The sequence below is a fragment of the Delphinapterus leucas genome, chromosome 7 (assembly GCF_059928025.1).
Source record: "Delphinapterus leucas isolate spDelLeu-1000000601 "Yukka" chromosome 7, BTC_Dleu_Yukka2, whole genome shotgun sequence".
Lineage (NCBI taxonomy): Eukaryota > Metazoa > Chordata > Mammalia > Artiodactyla > Monodontidae > Delphinapterus > Delphinapterus leucas.
The window spans coordinates 37,700,708-37,724,502 of record NC_143135.1 but is presented as its reverse complement, the minus strand read 5'-3'; the positions used below and the strand labels follow the sequence as shown (position 1 = coordinate 37,724,502).

Sequence of the window (23,795 nt, the reverse complement as noted above, 5' to 3'; positions counted from 1 at the left end):
GAGATGGGGTGAGCTCTTTCCCATCTGCCACCTCTGCAGGAAGAGAAGAGTCCCTCAGTCGTTCTGGGGTTAGAATAAAGGCAGTGCTCCGCCAGGTGAGGTGACACCTCAGCTAAGGAGGGAGCTTGGAACATGGACCATCATCAGGACCAGTTGTGGATAACCTGCTCCTCCCTGGGGAGGTCCTCCGTGGCTGAGGGGCTGGTATGAAGCTGAGCCTCACCTCAGGAGCACCCCCATCACACCTGGTGATTAATAATAGCTCAAAGCTTATTATTATTTCTTCTCAGAAAATATAGTGAGAGAGAGAGAACTTGCATAGGTTTACATTTAAATCTCATATTTCATCGTTTCTAGGACACACATTTCTTGATTATACATTTCTGAAATTAGGATGTGTCTTACATTCACTAATGACCAGGCAGCACTCATGAAACTGTTGTCATCGCTTTAGGATTAATTTTGTGTATGCTTTCCTTTTTGTTTATATACAAGAGTGATGTAAGATTAAAATCTATGTCTAAGTTTAAAAGAACTCTCTCAGTAAGTGTAAAATAAAAATTCAGAGTGATAAGAAAACATTATGTCTGAATCTAAATGGTAGCATCTTTTTTCTTGGTGGTGTATAAATAGTAACACATCTTTCAGTCTAGGGTCTTAGGCTCAGAGAAATACAGTGTGTCCTTTGTCCCCTCCTCTAGCCTCGCAGAGTGTTCCTGCTAACTTGCCCCTCTGATAATCAGCACAGCACTTTGGAAATTCAAAATATTCATTTACTTCTCCCAAGGCTTCCATCAGCTACCACGACGGCTCACAGTTTATTTGCACGTGGCGTTCCTCATTTTCATTTCTGTGAGGGAGTGTGCACAGTATCTTTGGAGAAAACTGAATATTCTCTATGATGAAGTAAAATTATATCATTTTGGCTGGTGTGAGTATGATATTTGTACAGATTTAGTAGTCACCTCAAAGTGACTCATTTCCACATTCTGCAGGTCCAAACCACATCCATACTTTCTACAACTCCCAGACCCTCCCCCCAGTTCTGTCCACTTCCGAACAATACTCTTCTCAGACTTTATTCATTCATTTCAACAAATATTTATAAAGCAGCTACTATTTGTGAGGCCCTATGACAGGCACTGTGGATACGATGACAACACACAGTAAAAGAGACAGGCCTTTGCCCTTGGGTCCCCTACCTACTGGCTCTAAAGACAGACAAGAAATCGGGCAAACGCACTGGAGTGTGACGAGTCCCGGGGACACTCACCTACAGCAAGAGCAGGTACAACCAGATTCCCGCAGGTCCCTGTCGTCCATCTCAAATGTGCTGCATCCCCTGACCGCACTCTCTTCACCCTCGTTCCTTTCTCAGAGCCAGAGAAGTTTCTGCTCCCCTTGGGCTTAACCATCCTTTGTGGGCTTGATCCCTCTGCCTCTTGCTTCCCCTTGACTCTGCTCTTATTCCTTCTTCTTTACCTTTCTTGTCTCCCTCTTCCTTAGCTCCTTCCTCTTCCTTATAACTAGTCTGACCTTCTTTGAAAGAAAACCTTTCTTGTATTAGTAAAATAACAGATTAGGTCAATTATTCATTTTCAATAAGCATTTGTTGAGATGCCATTATATGCCAGGTACTGGATATTAGGGGTGAACAAGAGAGAAATGGTCACTTCTCTCACTGATTTTATAATACAAGGGAGGAAGATGGACCAAAAGAAAATCCAAACAAAAATTAGAAGAATAAACCAAAAATTGAGTAAAAGAATCCCACATGTTAAAAATTGGTAAACTGTAAAGAATAACCAGAGTGGGTCAGCCAGGATGACCAGGAAGGCCTCTCTCAAGAAAGAGTGAATTTGGGAGAGCCCCACAGGTGGGACATTCCCATCCTTGTGAAAAGCGAGCAGAGGAGTATGTGGGCAGAGAAAATGTCACCTGCAAACGTCCTGTGCCAAAGAAAATCTTGGTTTGTTGGTGATACTGGAGAGTGGGGAGCTTGGGAAGGGGTGGCATGAGATGCTGCTGGAGGGTGGCCAGGGACAGATCACACTGGGCTTTGTAAGCCATGATAAGCACCTGGATTATATTTTAAGGGACATGGGAATCCATTGAAGGATTTTAAGGAGGGGAGAGACATGATCTGAGTATAGTTTGTATGCTAGACTGAGAGGTAGGGTAACTACATGCTCTCTTTTGCCCAGGACAGTTCCAGCTTATTCCTGTCATCCAGGTATAATTATCAATAATGCCCCTTTCACAATGGAAAGTGACTTGGCTTAGATGATAAACTATACAGACACACTTAAGCAGAGGCGGAAGCCATGAAGATGGGGAGACTACTGAGACAGCTGTTGCAGGAACCCAGGTGAGAACAGGTGTGGCCAGGAACGTGGAGGTGCACGTGAGACCAAGCTGATGGGCTAGAGATGAACTTTGGAAGTAGAATCACAGGGCTTGCTAGTGGATTGGATGTGGAGGTAAAGGCAAGGGAAGCATCAAGCACATTTCCCAATATCTGGGGTGAGCCACAGAGGGAAGAGTCGTGTCATTTGCTGACTTGGAGTGGCCTGGGAGTGAAGAGTTCTGGACGGAGATGAGCGTTTCCTTTGGACAAGCAGAGTGTGAGATCTCTGGAAGCCATCCAATCAGAGGTTTCAGGAGGCCAATCAGATAAACAAGCATGGAGCTTGGAAACCAGGTTCTGAGGGGGAGATATAAGTTTCAGAGCCGTCAGCATGTAGATTCTATTTGCTGCGCTTGTTGGGGAGAATACAGAGAAATAAAAAGTGCGAGCCCAGAACCAAGTCTGAGGGACACTTAGAGTTTGGGGAGATGAAAAGGCCCAGCTAAGGAGATAAAGGAAAACTGAAGGGAAGCAAAAGGAGAGTGTGGTACTATGAAGCCAAGAGAGAACCTTCCAGGAAGGAGGGAGAGGACAACTGTGCTGAGCATGGCTCAGAGGCCTCCGGATAGGAGGAGAGAAACATGTCAATTGTTTTGGCAACATGGAGGTCAGTGGTGACCAGAGCTGTTTTGCTGAGTGGTGGGGACAGAGGACAGGCTGGTGTGGGTTCAAGTGTGAGTCCGAAGCGAGGAATCAGAAAGTGCAGATGGGCAGGTTTTCAACAAATCTGACTATAAAGAGGAAGAGGAAAACGTGCAAGAGTGAAGAGTGATGTGGATTGAACTCAGGGTTTTCAATGTGGTGCTTTATTGGGAAAGCTGTTACTGACTGTCTGGACTCTGCAAGGTTTTGCCCATGTGAGGAACAAGCACATTTTCCTCCCTGGCGTGAGTGTCACTGGGTGTCCTGTGCAAGAGAAGAGCACCACAGGAGCCGGGCGGAAGGAAAGCACAAACCAGGAAGTGTTTGTGTCCTACAACGTCCCTCCTGCGCCCTGAAAGGACAGAGATTAACACCGTGCCCAGCTGGCACAGGAGAAATGTTTACCAGTTCCAGTATCACAAGCGGGGCAAAGAAGGGTGGACGTGGAGTTCAGAGTAAATAAACTGATAACCGGCACACACTTCTACTCTGAAAGTGGGATTCAGGAGCACTCCTAAGGGGAGACGATTCATGATGAAATGATCTCTGTAGGGGAAAGACAAGTTTAATTTCCTTGTCAAGGAGGAAGAATAACTGTGTCTATAAGGTAGTTAGTCACAGGAGAACTTTCTCATACAGTTCCCATCAGAACGCACTGTCAGAGGTGTACGTAGAGGCTGTGTCTCAGAAAAGTGAGTCTGACAAAATAAAGCAGGAGCAGGGTAACTGGGATTAGGGAGAGTGTGGTGGCAGATTGGCTGGCAAGAACAGGCTCAAAGCACTGCTGAGTTTAGGGCTCTAGTGGTAAAGTCTCAACAGACCCCAGGTTATAAGGAGACTCCTGTTATGAGAATGTTCACTATTAGATTTCTATCCCAGGTATTGAAGGTACAGAGTTTTGCAAAATGAGGGGAAAGAAAGGAAAAGTAGGAGAAAGGATGACTTGAAAGTTTGGATAAAGCAAGTTCTCCAAATTATTGTAAATAGGAAAAATTTAATAATCAGGCCTTTTATTACTTGAAATAAAAGTTGGATACAGAAGTCTATTCACCATTCTTCGTTTTGTTTTTTTTCTTTTTTTTGCTGCATTGGGTCTTCGTGGCTGCACGTGGGCTTTCTCTAGTTGCAGCGAGCGGGGCTACTCTTCGTTGTGGTGCGTGGGCTTCTCATTGCGGTGGCTTCTCTTGCTGCAGAGCACGGGATCTAGCCACGCGGGCTTCTGTAGTTGTGGCGTGTGGGATCAGTAGTTGTGGCTCACGGGCTCTAGAGCACAGGCTCAGTAGTTGTGGTGCAAAGGCTTAGTTGCTTTGCGGCATGTGGGATCTTCCCGGACTACGGCTCGAACCCGTGTCCCCTGCATTGGCAGGTGGATTCTTAACCACTGTGCCGCCACAGAAGCCCCTGTTCCCCACTCTTTAAAGTGTTAGATCATTTTACTTCTTGGAATCTGTAATCTGAAAAAACCAAACACCAAAACCAAATTTTTATCCAAGGAAGAAGGTTATTGGTTTATCTAGGAATTTGTGATTTATAGAGTCGCACGTAATTCCTGTGCTCTAACAGGCCCAAACCCCTTTTATTAGACACTGTTTTCCTCAATAAGAAGTAACATGCTGGGACTTCTGTGGCAGTCCAGTGGTTAAGACTTGGAGCTCTCACTGCCGTGGGCCTGGGTTCAATCCCTGGGGGGAGAACTAAGATCCCACAAGCCATGCGGCATGACTGGAAAAAGAGTAACATGCTGCTGGCTTTCCTCTGTTGGGAAGGGTCCAGGGAGGGAAAAGGACTTCTTCTCAAGGACCTGATACATATCCAATGCAATACAAAACCTCCTGATACTTAATCTTGATGTTGTCCCTATGCCTCCGTTTGTGGACATGTTTATTCCTGGACACTTGCATAAGGCAAGGAATATAGAGTGAAGGGAAACAGCATTGGAGGCACTTCTGGATGGCACAGACAGAAATTGGTTCATAGATGGATTTGTAGGTGTTGCTGAGAAATGAAGAGAAGATCAAGGTGCAGCTGCTGGAGCAGGATTCCACGATCCAGTCGTCCCGAGGCTGTGTCCCCTGCCCGCACACAGACACCACTGAGGACGAACTGAGGGCACTAGACCCCAGGGCAGAGAAGCTGACAGGACACAACTGCCAGGGAGTGAAGAGGCCTGAATACAGAAGAGCCTAGAAAGAGCACCACTGTAACCAGAGGGGCCTGGAGGGGAGCGGGTCTGATTAGGGGAAGGGGTGGAGCAGGGTGTCTGCCCTGTATGATGCTGAGACTGTGGCCCCGACACCCAAGACACAGGCACAGACTCGGCCTTCACTCGGGTGCCCGGCCATCACCCCTTGGGAACAAACAGGCTGTCCTTATATCAAAGAATAACACACGGTTTTCAACATTCAATGTCTTAAGCATTTATTAGATCTGCTGGCTTCTGTGGACAGAGAACTCACTAGCTCAGCATCCCTGCCCTTGGGGGCTCACAGCCCCGTCGTCTCCTGAGCAGAGTGAGAGGCAGCTCAGTACTTGTCGGGCAGGCCTGCAGGTCGGAAGTAATTGGGGTCTTTGCCGCTCCGGCCCCATTCATTGGCAAACTGGTCGGCCTTCGAGTCCTCCAGTCCGTGGCCACTGTCTCCATGCTGAAAAAGGTCTGTGACTCTCTGAAGATTCTCTCTGGCATCGCTGGAATGGAGGAGGGCAGGTAGAGGATTACTCCAGGGCTGAGGAGCAACAACCCACCCTCCCCATCTCTCCTCTTTCCAAGGAATCAAGGACTCTGACAGGAGCTAGGAAAGAGGGGATGAAGCCTGAGGCTGCCGGGGCTCAGCCCACCTCAGCCCTGCAGGTCCCCTTATGCTGGGTGAACAGCACCTATGGGGGAGGCTTGGGAATCGTCTGTCCCACCAGCCTTGCTCTGCTCTTCAGCCACTCAGACCCCACACAGGACACGGAGGGTGAGGGTGGATAAGAGGAGGAGAGGCCAGGGCTTCCCTGGTGGTGCAGTGGTTGAGACTCCGCCTGCCGATGCAGGGGACACGGGCTCGTGCCCCGGTCTAGGAAGATCCCACATGCCGCGGAGCGGCTGGACCCGTGAGCTATGGCCGCTGAGCCTGCGCGTCCGGAGCCTGTGCTCCACAACGCGAGAGGCCACAACAGTGAGAGGCCCGTGTTCCGGAAAAAAAAAAAAAATTACACAAAGAGGAGGAGAGGCCACAGCCCCACAGGAAGTTCTCCAGGGCTTGGCCCCTCCTGGCTGCCCGAGGCTCTCACACCCATCCCTGCATCCTCAGGGCCCCTGGTACCTGATCACTTCAGCAGCCCAGACGCCCCCAGGTCCCCTTTGGGCAGCGTCATAGTTGCCCCGGGCGTGAAAGTACTTGTCTGAATTTTTGTAATTGGCTTCTCTCATGTCAGAGTAGGCTCTCCACATGTCTTTAGCCCCTGGGAGGAAAGCACATAGAGAAAGGATTGTCACGTGGACAGAAAACTGTGACACACCTTAGGGAAGAATCAAGGAATGAAAAATCTTCCACGGACTCAGTTTCATCCTGTGGCTATAGCACCATGAGTGCCATAGATTGAGAAGAGCATTCTTTGTGCGTAGGTTCCTGCTCCTGGTAACTGGAATGAGAGTCGTTATGGGGGGAGGGGCACAGCTGTGTTGGACCTGGTTGTCGGGCCCCTATGATGCTGTCTCTGGACTGCATCTCACTTAGGGCTCTATGTGATATGTTTAAAGGAGAGAAGGGAGCTATCTTTATAAGGCAGGATTCCTCGGCTTCATACTATTGAAATTTGAAGCCAGATAATTCTTTGTTGTTCAGGGCTGTCCTGGGTATTGTAACACGTTTAACAGCATCCCTCACTTCTACCCACTAACGGGCAACCTATTCCCCAAGTGTGACAACCAAAAGTGGTTCCAAACATTGCCAGATATCTCCAGGACACAAAATTGCCCTTGGCCCCGAACCACTGTTATAAAAGGAAGCTGCATAGGATAAGATCCAGGGGGTTTGCGTGAGTGAGGAGGTGACATGGAGGACAGATTCTGAGAAAGGGGCAGACATGCAGCACCTCTGCCCTGACGCCTAAGAAATGTATTCCTGCTGCACGAATGCGCTAAATGTGACTTGATTCCCCTGCCTGTTAGGCACGTGAATGGCATCCTGAGAACTTTCTAGTGGACGGTATTGATGATGTGGGCTGCCTGAGGAAGCAAGCCCTCGTGCAGTGGGTCTTTGCCTCAGCCTGGTTACACCTTCCAATCAGCTGGGGAGGTACTGAAAGTCCCATGAGACCTACCTCACAGCCCAGGCCAATTACCTCACACTCTCTGGGGTGGGTCTCAGGCTCAATAGTTTTCATTGCTCCCCAGGTGAATCCAACATGCAGCTGAGATTGATAAGCCCCCAGCTTGAGGGAGTGGCACTGGGACAAGTCTGCCCAGCAAGAGCTGTGGCCTCGTGCACAGCTGGGTTCAAACTTCCGTCCTGCCACCTGCTGACGGGCACTTAGTCCCTGGGCAACGGACTCGGCTGCTCCCAGCCTCGGCTTTCTCCCCTTCAGATGGGGGGAGATGCCTCCCTCACGGAGGTCTTCTGCAGGTAAGTAGGTGACCAACTGCCCCAGCCCAACCAGAACTGCACCTGTTTTCCTGGAACTGCCCCAGTTAGCGTTGAAAGTGTCCTGGAAAAGTCCTCAGACCTGGGCAAAGCGGGAGAGTTGGTCACCCTGAAGTGCATGTAAGGGCCGAGTTCCCACTGGAAGCTTGAGATATGTTATTAGGTTCCCTACCCCGGTCGCACACAGTTTTTTTTGTCAGTTAAAAGGCTGTAAAAGGGTAGGAAACAGACTGAACCAGGGACAGTGTCACTGAGTATAGGAAGCAGGAGCAAGAGCTAAGCTGAAGGTCCCTGAATTATCCAATTAAGAAATGGAAGGTAAGAAGGAAGAGAAGAAGAAGAGAGGAAGGAAGGAAGGAAGAGGGAAAGGGAGGGAGGAAGGGAGAAATGAGTGGAGGGAGAGAAGAAGAGAGGGGAAATAGATGGATAGCTTTCATCCTCCTTCATGCAATTGGTCTGAGGGAAATGCTGTACCATTTCAAGACTCATTTTATGTCTTCCATTCAACTTCCATTTCAGCTGGGAATGATGACTGTTCTTTCTCTAGTGACTGATTGACATAAATCCTGTGGTTTTCAATCTGTCTGAAAAAAAGCTCCCCAAACACCTGGCACATTCTACCACATAGGGCAGCACCGCCTAAGACAGTAGCTCCAAGCCTTAAGAGCGCTCATGGTGAATCCCAGAGGCCCATGGGTGTCACCCCCCCTCCACCAGCCTTACCTTCATAAGCCTCACCAAGGAAGGAAAACCATTGGCTGTGGACTCCCAGCACCAAGGAGCAGAGAATGAGGCCTGTGAAAAGCTTCATTGTGCTGAAATGGAAGGAGGGGGTCAGGGAGACGCGGACAAGCCTTGTACACCCACTTTGGGATTTGTACGTCGAGGAGAGCCCGGCTGTTCTTTCCACTTGTTCTCATTAGACTCTCAGTGGTCCACCTAGGGAATATTGCAGTAGGACCTCACTCGGAGCCACTAGCCCTCAGCTCTGAACCCACCAAGGCTGAACCCAAGCCTGTCTAAGAGGTCACCAAGGTGTCTATGGTGGAAGAAGAGAGCACCTGGGACCTAGCTGTGTCTTGCTATAGCAGCCTGTAATTAATCAAAAAGCATTTCCCATGCACCACGCTGCCAGCACTGACCTCATTCAGGACAAAAACAAAATAGAAGAATTAAAGTAAGTGTTTTCAAAGAAATCACTCCTCGGAGAAGTTTCTCACCTGAACCTGGTGGAACAGACCTGCTGGGGACACGTGGCTGTATTTATACTGAGCCATCCCTGCTGGGGTTATGGGGTGAGAAGGAAAGCTGGGCTGGTGCCTGGGGGAGAGTCCCTGCAGGTCATTTCTCCTACAAAATTGCAAAGGGTAACTTACTGGAGACCAGTGGCTGTCCTCATGCACAGGTCATATTCCTCATTGTGCAACCCTGAGAAAATAGGAAGGCATGTTCTGCCTGGTGGCCACTGTCAGGGGTGGAGGGGCTGAGGCCCGGGCCACTTGGGCTGTGGAGAAGAGGGTGTGGAGCTCCAGGAAGGAGGCCCCCAGGCTGCTGGCAGGTGTGTGGTTAGAGGATACTCCTCCAGCCTGGACCTTGCTTTCCTGGTCGTTTCCTCAGGATGGTCCCTTCTGGACCAGACAGCAGATGTGTCAGAAATTAAATCCTTTGAACTCACGTGTAAAGCCCTTGAGCTTCAAAACTGACAGGCCACGCCACCGAATGTCGTGGGTGCCCCGAGCACTTTCCACCACGCTGTGTACCTGTGCTGAGCTCTCAGCTCCAGGGCAGAGAAAGCCCTCTCAGCCTCTCAGCCATGCATTTCATAAGGGTCAACGCCTATTATGACAACAAAAAAGAGAGGTATTATAAAATAATGAGCGGCTTCTTGACTTGGTAAAGGTTAAATACCAATAGTCTATAGCAGCTGTTCTCACAGTGTGTTCTAGGGAAACCTGAGGGTCTCTTAAGACCCTTTCAGGGGAGTCTGTGGGATCAAAGCTATTTTCACAGCAGCACTAAGATATTCTTTTCCTTTTTCATTCTCATTTTTGTCATGAGTGTACTGGGCATGAAATGTTCATTGATATGGTTTTAGATTTCTACATTGCAACTGACCTTTAAGAAACTACCACTTGTCAAGTTTTGGTATCGTATCAAAGAATTGCCTGAATTATCATAAAATGCTATTAAAATGCTCTCCTGTTTTCTACCTATATGTTATATCTGTGTGATGTTGAATTTTATTGTATACTTCAACCCAAATAATGTATTGTGACAGATTGAGTGCAGGATCAGACATGAGAATCCAGCAATCTTCTATTAAGATAGATATTTAAAATTTGTCAAAAATGTAAAGCTACTCTTTTTGTTATTAATTGTATTGTTTTGGAAACAGATTATTTTCATTAAAATATATTATTTATGTTAACATAATGGATTTATTTTTGTGTTTTTATTTATTCATTTATTTATTTGACCACTTTTTAGATACTCTGCAAAGGGTTTTTCATAAATTAATTCAATCCTCATAAAACTTCATAACAGCACAATATATTATTGTGTTTTTAAATGCTTAAACATTTTTTCTTTCCAGTGTGTTAGATCCTGATAGAGTCGGGATAAATAAAATTTCTTTGAGGTCCTCAATAATTTTTCAGAGTATAATGGGACCCTGAGACACAAAAGCTTGAGAATCATTTCTCTACAGCAAATCTTATGTGTAAAGAAGAAGCTTCAGGTGCATTCTCAAGAAGGCCAAGAAGGAGACATGGATGTCCTCTTCTGATCACCTCAGTTTCACATTCTCGTGGAGGACCTGCCCATTGCTAAGACAAGAAACATTAGGAGGATAAGAAATGGAAGAGAAGAAATGAAACTTTCATTATTTCTAAATGATGCAAGCTTTTACGTAGAAAACTCATCAGAATCAAATGGCACACTAATGAAGCCATTAAGAGAATTCAGTGAGATTGCCATGTTTCACATAAAAAATCAATTGTGTTTCTCTACACCAATTCTTTTTTGTTGTGTTTTTGGCTGCGTTGGGTCTTCGTTGCTGCCCTCGGCCTTTCTCTAGTTGCAGCGAACGGGGGCTACTCTTCAATGCGGTGCACAGGCTTCTCACTGCGGTGGCTTCTCTTGTTGCGGATCACAGGCATTAGGTGTGCAGGCTTCAGTAGCTGTGGCTCGCGGGCTCAGTAGTTGTAGCTCGCGGGCTCTAGAGCACAGGCTCAGTAGTTGTGGCACACGTGCTTAGTTGCTCCCCAGCATGTGGGATCTTCCCGGACCAGGGCTCAAACCCGTGTCTCCTGCATTGGCAGGCAGATTACTGACCACTGCGCCACCAGGGAAGTCCCAACACCAATTCTTAACAGTTAAAAGAATACAATACAAAATAGTACCAAAAACATTAACTATCTAGGGAAAACTTTAAAAATACACAAATATTTACAGAGAAAATTTAAGTTTGTTAAAGGATAAAAAGTGGGGGATGTATGTCATGTTCATGGAGACGATGTTTTGACTTAGTAAAGATATCAGTTCTCCTTGGATTAATTTATAAATTCAGTGCAACGCTATTCAAAAATTCCCCGTGGTATTCTTTTATGGACACAACAGATTTATTTTTTATGGATGAATAAAGGTCCATGAATAAGTAAGTTAAAAAAAATAAGGGCCTAGGGGAGACATACGCTGGTTTCTAAGATGCGTGATCTTGGGATTCACCCCAAGGGAGGAGACAACTGTGATGGTAAGGCCAACAGATCAGCAGACAACTGCCATGAAAAAGACAGTTTGTTACTCACAGATTCCCAACGAAGGGGGCACATCACACCAAGGGGGGCGGGGTGGCCACACGAGGAAGCACCCAGGGTGGGCCAGGGGACAGAGAGAGGGGGAGAAAACGTGACAAACGCCTTTATTGTGGTTTCTGTGGGAGGACCAGTGAGGCACGGTGAGCAGGTTTAGGACTGGCTCATTTGAATACTTTCAGCTCTCGCTTGGCATAGGGGCTGGTTGCTAGTTGTCTGGTACCTGGCTCTGGTGTGATCAGGGCAGGTGGATAGTGGCCCAGAGCGTGAGGGTGCAATAAAGGAGGTGGTTGAAGTGTGAGCTCTGGATTGGTTGGTTTGTATTTGAGAGGCTCACTCACAGGTTAGTTTACTGTCACAGGTTAGTTTACTAATCTGTAAGAATTGGCTACCTCTGGGAGAAGCAGTCCCTCCAGGGGCAGGGAGGCCCCAGGATGTGAAAGCATCAAAAACACAGATACAGAATGGAAAAACATGTTTAACACAACTTCTGAGGCATCCTTGGAGTGGCTCGGGCATCTCGCTGCTGTCAGATGAGCCAGGCTGTATGAGGCTCTTGTCAGTGGATGTTGGATCCTTGCCTGGCTTGCTTTATCTTGTTGTAAATCCCTGTAATCTCTACTCTTCTACCTAAATGTCTCCAGTCTCAATCCACACCCAGCGGTCCACTCTTCCTCCTCTGCAGAATGGTCAAGGACCTAGTGAACTCCTCAACGGCAGGTTCAACTATGTTCTAGAGTTCTTGTCAGTCAAAGTGCAAGTGCCTCCTCTTCTCGGCTTTTACACACATTTTTGTCCCCAGCCTGCCACTCCACAATCACAACCCAAAAAGTGCACTCTCTATGTCCTCCGCCACCTGCCTGCATCCGTCCCGCGGAAGCTTCCATTCCTACATCCCCAGTGTGTTCCATCCACTGTTCACACTCCTCTTTCCCCGGTCTGCACCACACCTCAAGTCACAATCCGGTCACCTTGATGCCACAGAGCACTGGCTGCACTACTTGTGCCTGTGCAGGGAGGATGAGATCGGGTGCCCATTGGGTCCTCACCATCTCTGCCACATCTCTCATGAACCGTTCCCAGGTGCAGTCCAACACCATTTTAACATTGCTGTAGGATGGTGAGATGGAGGATGGTACACACGCTTCTCCATGGGTACCCATTGCTTGATGTGAAATTGTTTCAGCCAGATCTGGGTTAAGGACGATCTTCAAAGCTGTGTGGCTCTACTTCTCTGGTGCCTATTCTGGACATAACTGGTGCTGCAAACATCTCTCAGTTCTCTTGGTCCCTGGGGATGCCCTCTGGCCCAAAGACAGAGACAGCAGTCACAGTTGTCTCCCCCCTTGGGGTAAATCCCAAGATCACGCATCTTAGAGACCAGTGCATGTCTCCACTTGGTCCTTATTGTTTTTAATTTACTTATTCATGGACCTTTATTCATCCATAAAAAATAAATCTGCTGTGTCCCTAAAAAAATTTCACTGGGAATTTTTTATTAGCATTGCACTGAATTTATAAATTACTCTAAGGAGAACTGATACCTTTACTAAGTTAAAACATCGTCTCCATGAACATGACATACATCCCCCACTTTTTATCCTTTAACAAACTTAAATTTTCTCTGTAAATATTTGTGTATTTTTAAAGGATTCCCTAGATAGTTAATGTTTTTGGTACTATTTTGTATTGCATTTTTTTAACTGTTAAGAATTGGTGTTGGGACTTCCCTGGCGGTGCAGTGGTCAGTAATCCACCTGCCAATGCAGGAGACACGGGTTTGAGCCCTGCTCCGGGAAGATCCCACATGCTGTGGAGCAACTAAGCACGTGTGCCACAACTACTGAGCCTGTGCTCTAAAGCCCACGAGCTACAACTACTGAGCCCGCGAAAAACAGCTACTAAAGCCTGCACACCTAGAGCCTGTGCTCTGCAACAAGAGAAGCCACCGAAGTGAGAAGCCTGTGCACCGCATTGAAGAGTAGCCCCCGTTCGCTGTAACTAGAGAAAGCCCGCGGGCAGCAACGAAGACCCAACGCAGCCAAAAAAACAACAAAAAAAGAATTGGTGTAGAGAAACACAATTGATTTTTTATGTGAAACATTGCCATGTTTCACATAAAACCCACTGGAACAGGCCTGCTGGGGACACGTGGCTGTATTTATACTGAGCCATCCCTGCTGGGGTCATGGGGTGAGAAGGAAAGCTGGGCTGGTGCCTGGGGGAGAGTCCTTGCAGGTCATTTCTCCTACAAAATTGCAAAGGGTAACTTACTGGAGACCAGTGGCTGTCCTCATGCACAGGTCATATTCCTCATTGTGCAACCCCGAGAAAACAGGAAGGCCTGTTCTGCCTGGTGGCCACTGTCAGGGGTGGAGGGGCTGAGGCCCGGGCCACTTGGGCTGTGGAGAAGAGGGTGTGGAGCTCCAGGAAGGAGGCCCCCAGGCTGCTGGCAGGTGTGTGGTTAGAGGATACTCCTCCAGCCTGGACCTTGCTTTCCTGGTCGTTTCCTCAGGATGGTCCCTTCTGGACCAGACAGCAGATGTGTCAGAAATTAAATCCTTTGAACTCACGTGTAAAGCCCTTGAGCTTCAAAACTGACAGGCCACCCCACCGAATGTCGTGGGTGCCCCGAGCACTTTCCACCACGCTGTGTACCTGTGCTGAGCTCTCAGCTCCAGGGCAGAGAAAGCCCTCTCAGCCTCTCAGCCATGCATTTCATAAGGGTCAACGCCTATTATGACAACAAAAAAGAGAGGTATTATAAAATAATGAGCGGCTTCTTGACTTGGTAAAGGTTAAATACCAATAGTCTATAGCAGCTGTTCTCACAGTGTGTTCTAGGGAAACCTGAGGGTCTCTTAAGACCCTTTCAGGGGAGTCTGTGGGATCAAAGCTATTTTCACAGCAGCACTAAGATATTCTTTTCCTTTTTCATTCTCATTTTTGTCATGAGTGTACTGGGTATGAAATGTTCATTGATATTCGTTTAGATTTCTACATTGCAACTGACCTTTAAGAAACTACCACTTGTCAAGTTTTGGTATCGTATCAAAGAATTGCCTGAATTATCATAAAATGCTATTAAAATGCTCTCCTGTTTTCTACCTATATGTTATATCTGTGTGATGTTGAATTTTTTTGTACACTTCAACCCAAATAATGTATTGTGACAGATTGAGTGCAGGATCAGACATGAGAATCCAGCAATCTTCTATTAAGATAGATATTTAAAACTTTTCAAAAATGTAAAGCTACTATTTTTGTTATTAATCTTTTTGTTCTGGAAAAAGATTATTTTCATTAAAATATATTATTTATGTTAACATAATGGATTTATTATTGTGTTTTTATTTATTCATTTATTTATTTGACTACTTTTTAGATACTCTGCAAAGGGTTTTTCATAAATTAACTCAATCCTCATAAAACTTCATAACAGCAGAATACATTATTGTGTTTTTAAATGCTTAAACATTTTTTCTTTCCAGTGTGTTAAATCCTGATAGAATCGGGATAAATAAAATTTCTTTGAGGTCCTCAATAATTTTTCAGAGTATAATGGGACCCTGAGACACAAAAGCTTGAGAATCATTGCTCTACAGCAAATCTTATGTGTAAAGAAGAAACTTTAGGTGCATTCTCAAGAAGGCCAAGAAGGAGACATGGATGTCCTCTTCTGATCACCTCAGTTTCACATTCTCGTGGAGGACCTGCCCATTGCTAAGACAAAAAACATGAGGAGGACAAGAAATGGAAGAGAAGAAATGAAACTATCATTATTTCTAAATGATGCAAGCTTTTACGTAGAAAACCCATCAGAATCAAATGGCACACTAACGAAGCCATTAAGAGAATTCAGTGAGATTGCCATGTTTCACATAAAAAATCAATTGTGTTTCTCTACACCAATTCTTTTTTTGTTGTGTTTTTGGCTGTGCTGGGTCTTCGTTGCTGCCCCCGGGCTTTCTCTAGTTGCAGCGAACGGGGGTTGCTCTTCAATGCGGTGCACAGGCTTCTCACTTCGGTGGCTTCTCATTGCGGAGCACAGGCTCTAGGTGTGCAGGCTTCAGTAGCTGTTTTTCGCGGGCTCAGTAGTTGTAGCTCGCAGGCTCTAGAGCACAGGCTCAGTAGTTGTGGCACACGTGCTTAGTTGCTCCCCAGCATGTGGGATCTTCCCAGACCAGGGCTCAAACCCGTGTCTCCTGCATTGGCAGGCGGATTACTGACCACTGCGCCACCAGGGAAGTCCCAACACCAATTCTTAACAGTTAAAAAAATACAAAGAAAATAGTACCAAAAACATTAACTATCTAGGGAAAACTGTAAAAATACACAAATATTTACAGAGAAAATTTAAGTTTGTTAAAGGATAAAAAGTGGGGGATGTATGTCATGTTCATGGAGACGATGTTTTGACTTAGTAAAGATATCAGTTCTCCTTGGATTAATTTATAAATTCAGTGCAATGCTAATCAAAAATTCCCAGTGGAATTTTTTTAGGGACACAACAGATTTATTTTTTATGGATGAATAAAGGTCCATGAATAAGTAAGTTAAAAAAAATAAGGGCCTAGGGGAGACATACGCTGGTCTCTAAGATGCGTGATCTTGGGATTTACCCCAAGGTGGGAGACAACTGTGATGGTAAGGCCAACAGATCGGGAGACAACTGCCATGAAAAAGACAGTTTGTTACTCACAGATCCCCAACGAAGGGGGCACATCACACCAAGGGGTGGCCCCACGAGGAAGCACCCAGGGTGGGCCAGGGGATAGAGAGAGGGGGAGAAAACGTGACAAACGCCTTTATTGTCGTTTCTGTGGGAGGACCAGTGAGGCACGGTGAGCAGGTGTAGGACTGGCTCATTTGAATACTTTCAGCTCTCGCTCGGCATAGGGGCTGGTTGCTAGTTGTCTGGTACCTGGCTCTGGTGTGATCAGGGCAGGTGGATAGTGGCCCAGTGCGTGAGGGTGCAATAAAGGAGGTGGTTGAAGTGTGAGCTCTGGATTGGTTGGTTTGTATTTGAAAGGCTCACTCACAGGTTACTTTACTGTCACAGGTTAGTTTACTAATCTGTAAGAATTGGCTACCTCTGGGAGAAGCAGTCCCTCCAGGGGCAGGGAGGCCCCAGGATGTGAAAGCATCAAAAAACACAGATACAGAATGGAAAAACATGTTTAACACAACTTCTGAGGCATCCTTGGAGTGGCTCGGGCATCTTGCTGCTGTCAGATGAGCCAGGCTGTATGAGGATCTTGTCAGTGGATGTTGGATCCTTGCCTGGCTTGCTTTATCTTGTTGTAAATCCCTGTAATCTCTACTCTTCTACCTAAATGTCTCCAGTCTCAATCCACACCCAGCGGTCCACTCTTCCTCCTCTGCAGAATGGTCAAGGACCTAGTGAACTCCTCAACGGCAGGTTCAACTATGTTCTAGAGTTCTTGTCAGTCAAAGTGCAAGTGCCTCCTCTTCTCGGCTTTTACACACATTTTTGTCCCCAGCCTGCCACTCCACAATCACAACCCAAAAAGTGCACTCTCTATGTCCTCCGCCACCTGCCTGCATCCGTCCCGCGGAAGCTTCCATTCCTACATCCCCAGTGTGTTCCATCCACTGTTCACACTCCTCTTTCCCCGGTCTGCACCACACCTCAAGTCACAATCCGGTCACCTTGATGCCACAGAGCACTGGCTGCACTACTTGTGCCTGTGCAAGGAGGATGCCCATTGGGTCCTCACCATCTCTGCCACATCTCTCATGAACCGTTCCCAGGTGCAGTCCAACACCATTTTAACATTGCCTGTAGGATGGTGAGATGGAGGATGGTACACACGCTTCTCCATGGGTACCCATTGCTTGATGTGAAATTGTATCATCCAGATCTGGGTTAAGGACAATCTTCAAAGCTGTGTGGCTTTACTTCTCTGGTGACTATTCTGGACATAACTGGTGCTGCAAACATCTCTCAGTTCTCTTGGTCCCTGGGGATGCCCTCTGGCCCAAAGACAGAGACAGCAGTCACGGTTGTCTCCCCACTTGGGGTAAATCCCAAGATCACGCATGTTAGAGACCAGTGCATGTCTCCTCTTGGTCCTTATTTTTTTTAATTTACTTATTCATGGACTTTTATTCATCCATAAAAAACAAATCTGTTGTGTCCCTAAAAAAATTCCACTGGGAATTTTTGATTAGCATTGCACTGAATTTATAAATTAATCCAAGGAGAACTGATATCTTTACTAAGTCAAAACATCGTCTCCATGAACATGACATACATCCCCCACTTTTAATCCTTTAACAAACTTAAATTTTCTCTGTAAATATTTGTGTATTTTTAAGGTTTTCGCTAGATAGTTAATGTTTTGGTACTATTTTGTATTGTATTTTTTTAACTGTTAAAATTGATGCTGGGACTTCCCTGGTGGCACAGTGGTCAGTAATCCGCCTGCCAATGCAGGAGACACGGGTTTGAGCCCTGGTCTGGGAAGATCCCACATGCTGGGGAGCAACTAAGCACGTGTGCCACAACTACTGAGCCTGTGCTCTAGAGCCCGCGAGCTACAACTACTGAGCCCGCGAAAAACAGCTACTGAAGCCTGCACACCTAGAGCCTGTGCTCTGCAACGAGAAGCCACCGCAGTGAGAAGCCTGTGCACCGCATTGAAGAGCAACCCCCGTTCACTGCAACTAGAGAAAGCCCGCGGGCAGCAACGAAGACCCAGCGCAGCCAAAAACACAACAAAAACAGAATTGGTGTAGAGAAACACAATTGATTTTTTATGTGAAACATGGCAATCTCACTGAATTCTCTTAATGGCTTCATTAGTGTGCCATTTGATTCTGATGGGTTTTCTACGTAAAGCTTGCATCATTTAGAAATAATGAAAGTTTCATTTCTTCTCTTCCATTTCTTATCCTCCTCATGTTTCTTGTCTTAGCAATGGGCAGGTCCTCCAGGAGAATGTGAAACTGAGGTGATCAGAAGAGGACATCCATGTCTCCTTCTTGGCCTTCTTGAGAATGCACCTGAAGTTTCTTCTTTACACATAAGATTTGCTGTAGAAAAATGATTCTCAAGCTTTTGTGTCTCAGTGTCCCATTATACTCTGAAAAATTATTGAGGACCTCAAAGAAATTTTATTTATCCCGACTCTATCAGGATCTAACACACTGGAAAGAAAAAATGTTTAAGCATTTAAAAACACAATAATATATTGTGCTGTTATGAAGTTTTATGAGGATTGAATTAATTTATGAAAAACCCTTTGCAGAGTATCTAAAAAGTGGTCAAATAAATAAATGAATTAATAAAAACACAATGATAAATCCATTATGTTAACATAAATAATATATTTTAATGAAAATAATCTGTTTCCAAAACAATACAATTAATAACAAAAAGAGTAGCTTTACATTTTTGACAAATTTTAAATATCTATCTTAATAGAAGATAGCTGGATTCTCATGTCTGATCCTGCACTCAATCTGTCACAATACATTATTTGGGTTGAAGTATACAAAAAAATTCAACATCACACACATATAACATATAGGTAGAAAACAGGAGAGCATTTTAATAGCATTTTATGATAATTCAGGCAATTCTTTGATACGATACCAAAACTTGACAAGTGGTAGTTTCTTAAAGGTCAGTTGCAATGTAGAAATCTAAAACCATATCAATGAACATTTCATGCCCAGTACACTCATGACAAAAATGAGAATGAAAAAGGAAAAGAATATCTTAGTGCTGCTGTGAAAATAGCTTTGATCCCACAGACTCCCCTGAAAGGGTCTTAAGAGACCCTCAGGTTTCCCTAGAACACACTGTGAGAACAGCTGCTATAGACTATTGGTATTTAACCTTTACCAAGTCAAGAAGCCGCTCATTATTTTATAATACCTCTCTTTTTTGTTGTCATAATAGGCGTTGACCCTTATGAAATGCATGGCTGAGAGGCTGAGAGGGCTTTCTCTGCCCTGGAGCTGAGAGCTCAGCACAGGTACACAGCGTGGTGGAAAGTGCTCGGGGCACCCACGACATTCGGTGGGGTGGCCTGTCAGTTTTGAAGCTCAAGGGCTTTACACGTGAGTTCAAAGGATTTAATTTCTGACACATCTGCTGTCTGGTCCAGAAGGGACCATCCTGAGGAAACGACCAGGAAAGCAAGGTCCAGGCTGGAGGAGTATCCTCTAACCACACACCTGCCAGCAGCCTGGGGGCCTCCTTCCTGGAGCTCCACACCCTCTTCTCCACAGCCCAAGTGGCCCGGGCCTCAGCCCCTCCACCCCTGACAGTGGCCACCAGGCAGAACATGCCTTCCTATTTTCTCAGGGTTGCACAATGAGGAATATGACCTGTGCATGAGGACAGCCACTGGTCTCCAGTAAGTTACCCTTTGCAATTTTGTAGGAGAAATGACCTGCAGGGACTCTCCCCCAGGCACCAGTCCAGCTTTCCTTCTCACCCCATAACCCCAGCAGGGATGGCTCAGTATAAATACAGCCACGTGTCCCCAGCAGGTCTGTTCCACCAGGTTCAGGTGAGAAACTTCTCCGAGGAGTGATTTCTTTGAAAACACTTACTTTAATTCTTCTATTTTGTTTTTGTCCTGAATGAGGTCAGTGCTGGCAGCGTGGTGCATGGGAAATGCTTTTTGATTAATTACAGGCTGCTATAGCAAGACACAGCTAGGTCCCAGGTGCTCTCTTCTTCCACCATAGACACCTTGGTGACCTCTTAGACAGGCTTGGGTTCAGCCTTGGTGGGTTCAGAGCTGAGGGCTAGTGGCTCCGAGTGAGGTCCTACTGCAATATTCCCTAGGTGGACCACTGAGAGTCTAATGAGAACAAGTGGAAAGAACAGCCGGGCTCTCCTCGACGTACAAATCCCAAAGTGGGTGTACAAGGCTTGTCCGCGTCTCCCTGACCCCCTCCTTCCATTTCAGCACAATGAAGCTTTTCACAGGCCTCATTCTCTGCTCCTTGGTGCTGGGAGTCCACAGCCAATGGTTTTCCTTCCTTGGTGAGGCTTATGAAGGTAAGGCTGGTGGAGGGGGGGTGACACCCATGGGCCTCTGGGATTCACCATGAGCGCTCTTAAGGCTTGGAGCTACTGTCTTAGGCGGTGCTGCCCTATGTGGTAGAATGTGCCAGGTGTTTGGGGAGCTTTTTTTCAGACAGATTGAAAACCACAGGATTTATGTCAATCAGTCACTAGAGAAAGAACAGTCATCATTCCCAGCTGAAATGGAAGTTGAATGGAAGACATAAAATGAGTCTTGAAATGGTACAGCATTTCCCTCAGACCAATTGCATGAAGGAGGATGAAAGCTATCCATCTATTTCCCCTCTCTTCTTCTCTCCCTCCACTCATTTCTCCCTTCCTCCCTCCCTTTCCCTCTTCCTTCCTTCCTTCCTCTCTTCTTCTTCTCTTCCTTCTTACCTTCCATTTCTTAATTGGATAATTCAGGGACCTTCAGCTTAGCTCTTGCTCCTGCTTCCTATACTCAGTGACACTGTCCCTGGTTCAGTCTGTTTCCTACCCTTTTACAGCCTTTTAACTGACAAAAAAAACTGTGTGCGACCGGGGTAGGGAACCTAATAACATATCTCAAGCTTCCAGTGGGAACTCGGCCCTTACATGCACTTCAGGGTGACCAACTCTCCCGCTTTGCCCAGGTCTGAGGACTTTTCCAGGACACTTTCAACGCTAACTGGGGCAGTTCCAGGAAAACAGGTGCAGTTCTGGTTGGGCTGGGGCAGTTGGTCACCTACTTACCTGCAGAAGACCTCCGTGAGGGAGGCATCTCCCCCCATCTGAAGGGGAGAAAGCCGAGGCTGGGAGCAGCCGAGTCCGTTGCCCAGGGACTAAGTGCCCGTCAGCAGGTGGCAGGACGGAAGTTTGAACCCAGCTGTGCACGAGGCCACAGCTCTTGCTGGGCAGACTTGTCCCAGTGCCACTCCCTCAAGCTGGGGGCTTATCAATCTCAGCTGCATGTTGGATTCACCTGGGGAGCAATGAAAACTATTGAGCCTGAGACCCACCCCAGAGAGTGTGAGGTAATTGGCCTGGGCTGTGAGGTAGGTCTCATGGGACTTTCAGTACCTCCCCAGCTGATTGGAAGGTGTAACCAGGCTGAGGCAAAGACCCACTGCACGAGGGCTTGCTTCCTCAGGCAGCCCACATCATCAATACCGTCCACTAGAAAGTTCTCAGGATGCCATTCACGTGCCTAACAGGCAGGGGAATCAAGTCACATTTAGCGCATTCGTGCAGCAGGAATACATTTCTTAGGCGTCAGGGCAGAGGTGCTGCATGTCTGCCCCTTTCTCAGAATCTGTCCTCCATGTCACCTCCTCACTCACGCAAACCCCCTGGATCTTATCCTATGCAGCTTCCTTTTATAACAGTGGTTCGGGGCCAAGGGCAATTTTGTGTCCTGGAGATATCTGGCAATGTTTGGAACCACTTTTGGTTGTCACACTTGGGGAATAGGTTGCCCGTTAGTGGGTAGAAGTGAGGGATGCTGTTAAACGTGTTACAATACCCAGGACAGCCCTGAACAACAAAGAATTATCTGGCTTCAAATTTCAATAGTATGAAGCCGAGGAATCCTGCCTTATAAAGATAGCTCCCTTCTCTCCTTTAAACATATCACATAGAGCCCTAAGTGAGATGCAGTCCAGAGACAGCATCATAGGGGCCCGACAACCAGGTCCAACACAGCTGTGCCCCTCCCCCCATAACGACTCTCATTCCAGTTACCAGGAGCAGGAACCTACGCACAAAGAATGCTCTTCTCAATCTATGGCACTCATGGTGCTATAGCCACAGGATGAAACTGAGTCCGTGGAAGATTTTTCATTCCTTGATTCTTCCCTAAGGTGTGTCACAGTTTTCTGTCCACGTGACAATCCTTTCTCTATGTGCTTTCCTCCCAGGGGCTAAAGACATGTGGAGAGCCTACTCTGACATGAGAGAAGCCAATTACAAAAATTCAGACAAGTACTTTCACGCCCGGGGCAACTATGACGCTGCCCGAAGGGGACCTGGGGGCGTCTGGGCTGCTGAAGTGATCAGGTACCAGGGGCCCTGAGGATGCAGGGATGGGTGTGAGAGCCTCGGGCAGCCAGGAGGGGCCAAGCCCTGGAGAACTTCCTGTGGGGCTGTGGCCTCTCCTCCTCTTTGTGTAATTTTTTTTTTTTTTTCCGGAACACGGGCCTCTCACTGTTGTGGCCTCTCGCGTTGTGGAGCACAGGCCCCGGACGCGCAGGCTCAGCGGCCATAGCTCACGGGTCCAGCCGCTCCGCGGCATGTGGGATCTTCCTAGACCGGGGCACGAGCCCGTGTCCCCTGCATCGGCAGGCGGAGTCTCAACCACTGCGCCACCAGGGAAGCCCTGGCCTCTCCTCCTCTTATCCACCCTCACCCTCCGTGTCCTGTGTGGGGTCTGAGTGGCTGAAGAGCAGAGCAAGGCTGGTGGGACAGACGATTCCCAAGCCTCCCCCATAGGTGCTGTTCACCCAGCATAAGGGGACCTGCAGGGCTGAGGTGGGCTGAGCCCCGGCAGCCTCAGGCTTCATCCCCTCTTTCCTAGCTCCTGTCAGAGTCCTTGATTCCTTGGAAAGAGGAGAGATGGGGAGGGTGGGTTGTTGCTCCTCAGCCCTGGAGTAATCCTCTACCTGCCCTCCTCCATTCCAGCGATGCCAGAGAGAATCTTCAGAGAGTCACAGACCTTTTTCAGCATGGAGACAGTGGCCACGGACTGGAGGACTCGAAGGCCGACCAGTTTGCCAATGAATGGGGCCGGAGCGGCAAAGACCCCAATTACTTCCGACCTGCAGGCCTGCCCGACAAGTACTGAGCTGCCTCTCACTCTGCTCAGGAGACGACGGGGCTGTGAGCCCCCAAGGGCAGGGATGCTGAGCTAGTGAGTTCTCTGTCCACAGAAGCCAGCAGATCTAATAAATGCTTAAGACATTGAATGTTGAAAACCGTGTGTTATTCTTTGATATAAGGACAGCCTGTTTGTTCCCAAGGGGTGATGGCCGGGCACCCGAGTGAAGGCCGAGTCTGTGCCTGTGTCTTGGGTGTCGGGGCCACAGTCTCAGCATCATACAGGGCAGACACCCTGCTCCACCCCTTCCCCTAATCAGACCCGCTCCCCTCCAGGCCCCTCTGGTTACAGTGGTGCTCTTTCTAGGCTCTTCTGTATTCAGGCCTCTTCACTCCCTGGCAGTTGTGTCCTGTCAGCTTCTCTGCCCTGGGGTCTAGTGCCCTCAGTTCGTCCTCAGTGGTGTCTG

At 47.2% G+C, this 23,795-nt stretch overlaps 2 protein-coding genes across 2 annotated transcripts; one reads left to right on the top strand and one right to left on the bottom strand.

The window, feature by feature from the left end:
* Positions 1–5,429: 5,429 nt before the first annotated feature.
* LOC111171104 (serum amyloid A-2 protein) lies at positions 5,430–8,885 on the bottom strand. The gene is made up of 4 exons (XM_030762670.2): positions 8,817–8,885; positions 8,398–8,489; positions 6,355–6,493; positions 5,430–5,734 (listed from the first exon to the last, which is right to left on the bottom strand). The coding sequence occupies exons 1-4, from the start codon at positions 8,819–8,821 to the stop codon at positions 5,572–5,574; spliced, it is 399 nt and encodes a 132-aa protein (XP_030618530.2). The 5' UTR covers positions 8,822–8,885; the 3' UTR covers positions 5,430–5,571.
* Positions 8,886–20,062: 11,177 nt separating this feature from the next.
* LOC149748715 (serum amyloid A-2 protein-like) lies at positions 20,063–23,501 on the top strand. Its single transcript, XM_089915072.1, has 4 exons — positions 20,063–20,110; positions 20,438–20,529; positions 22,434–22,572; positions 23,194–23,501. The coding sequence occupies exons 1-4, from the start codon at positions 20,106–20,108 to the stop codon at positions 23,354–23,356; spliced, it is 399 nt and encodes a 132-aa protein (XP_089771198.1). The 5' UTR covers positions 20,063–20,105; the 3' UTR covers positions 23,357–23,501.
* Positions 23,502–23,795: the final 294 nt, after the last annotated feature.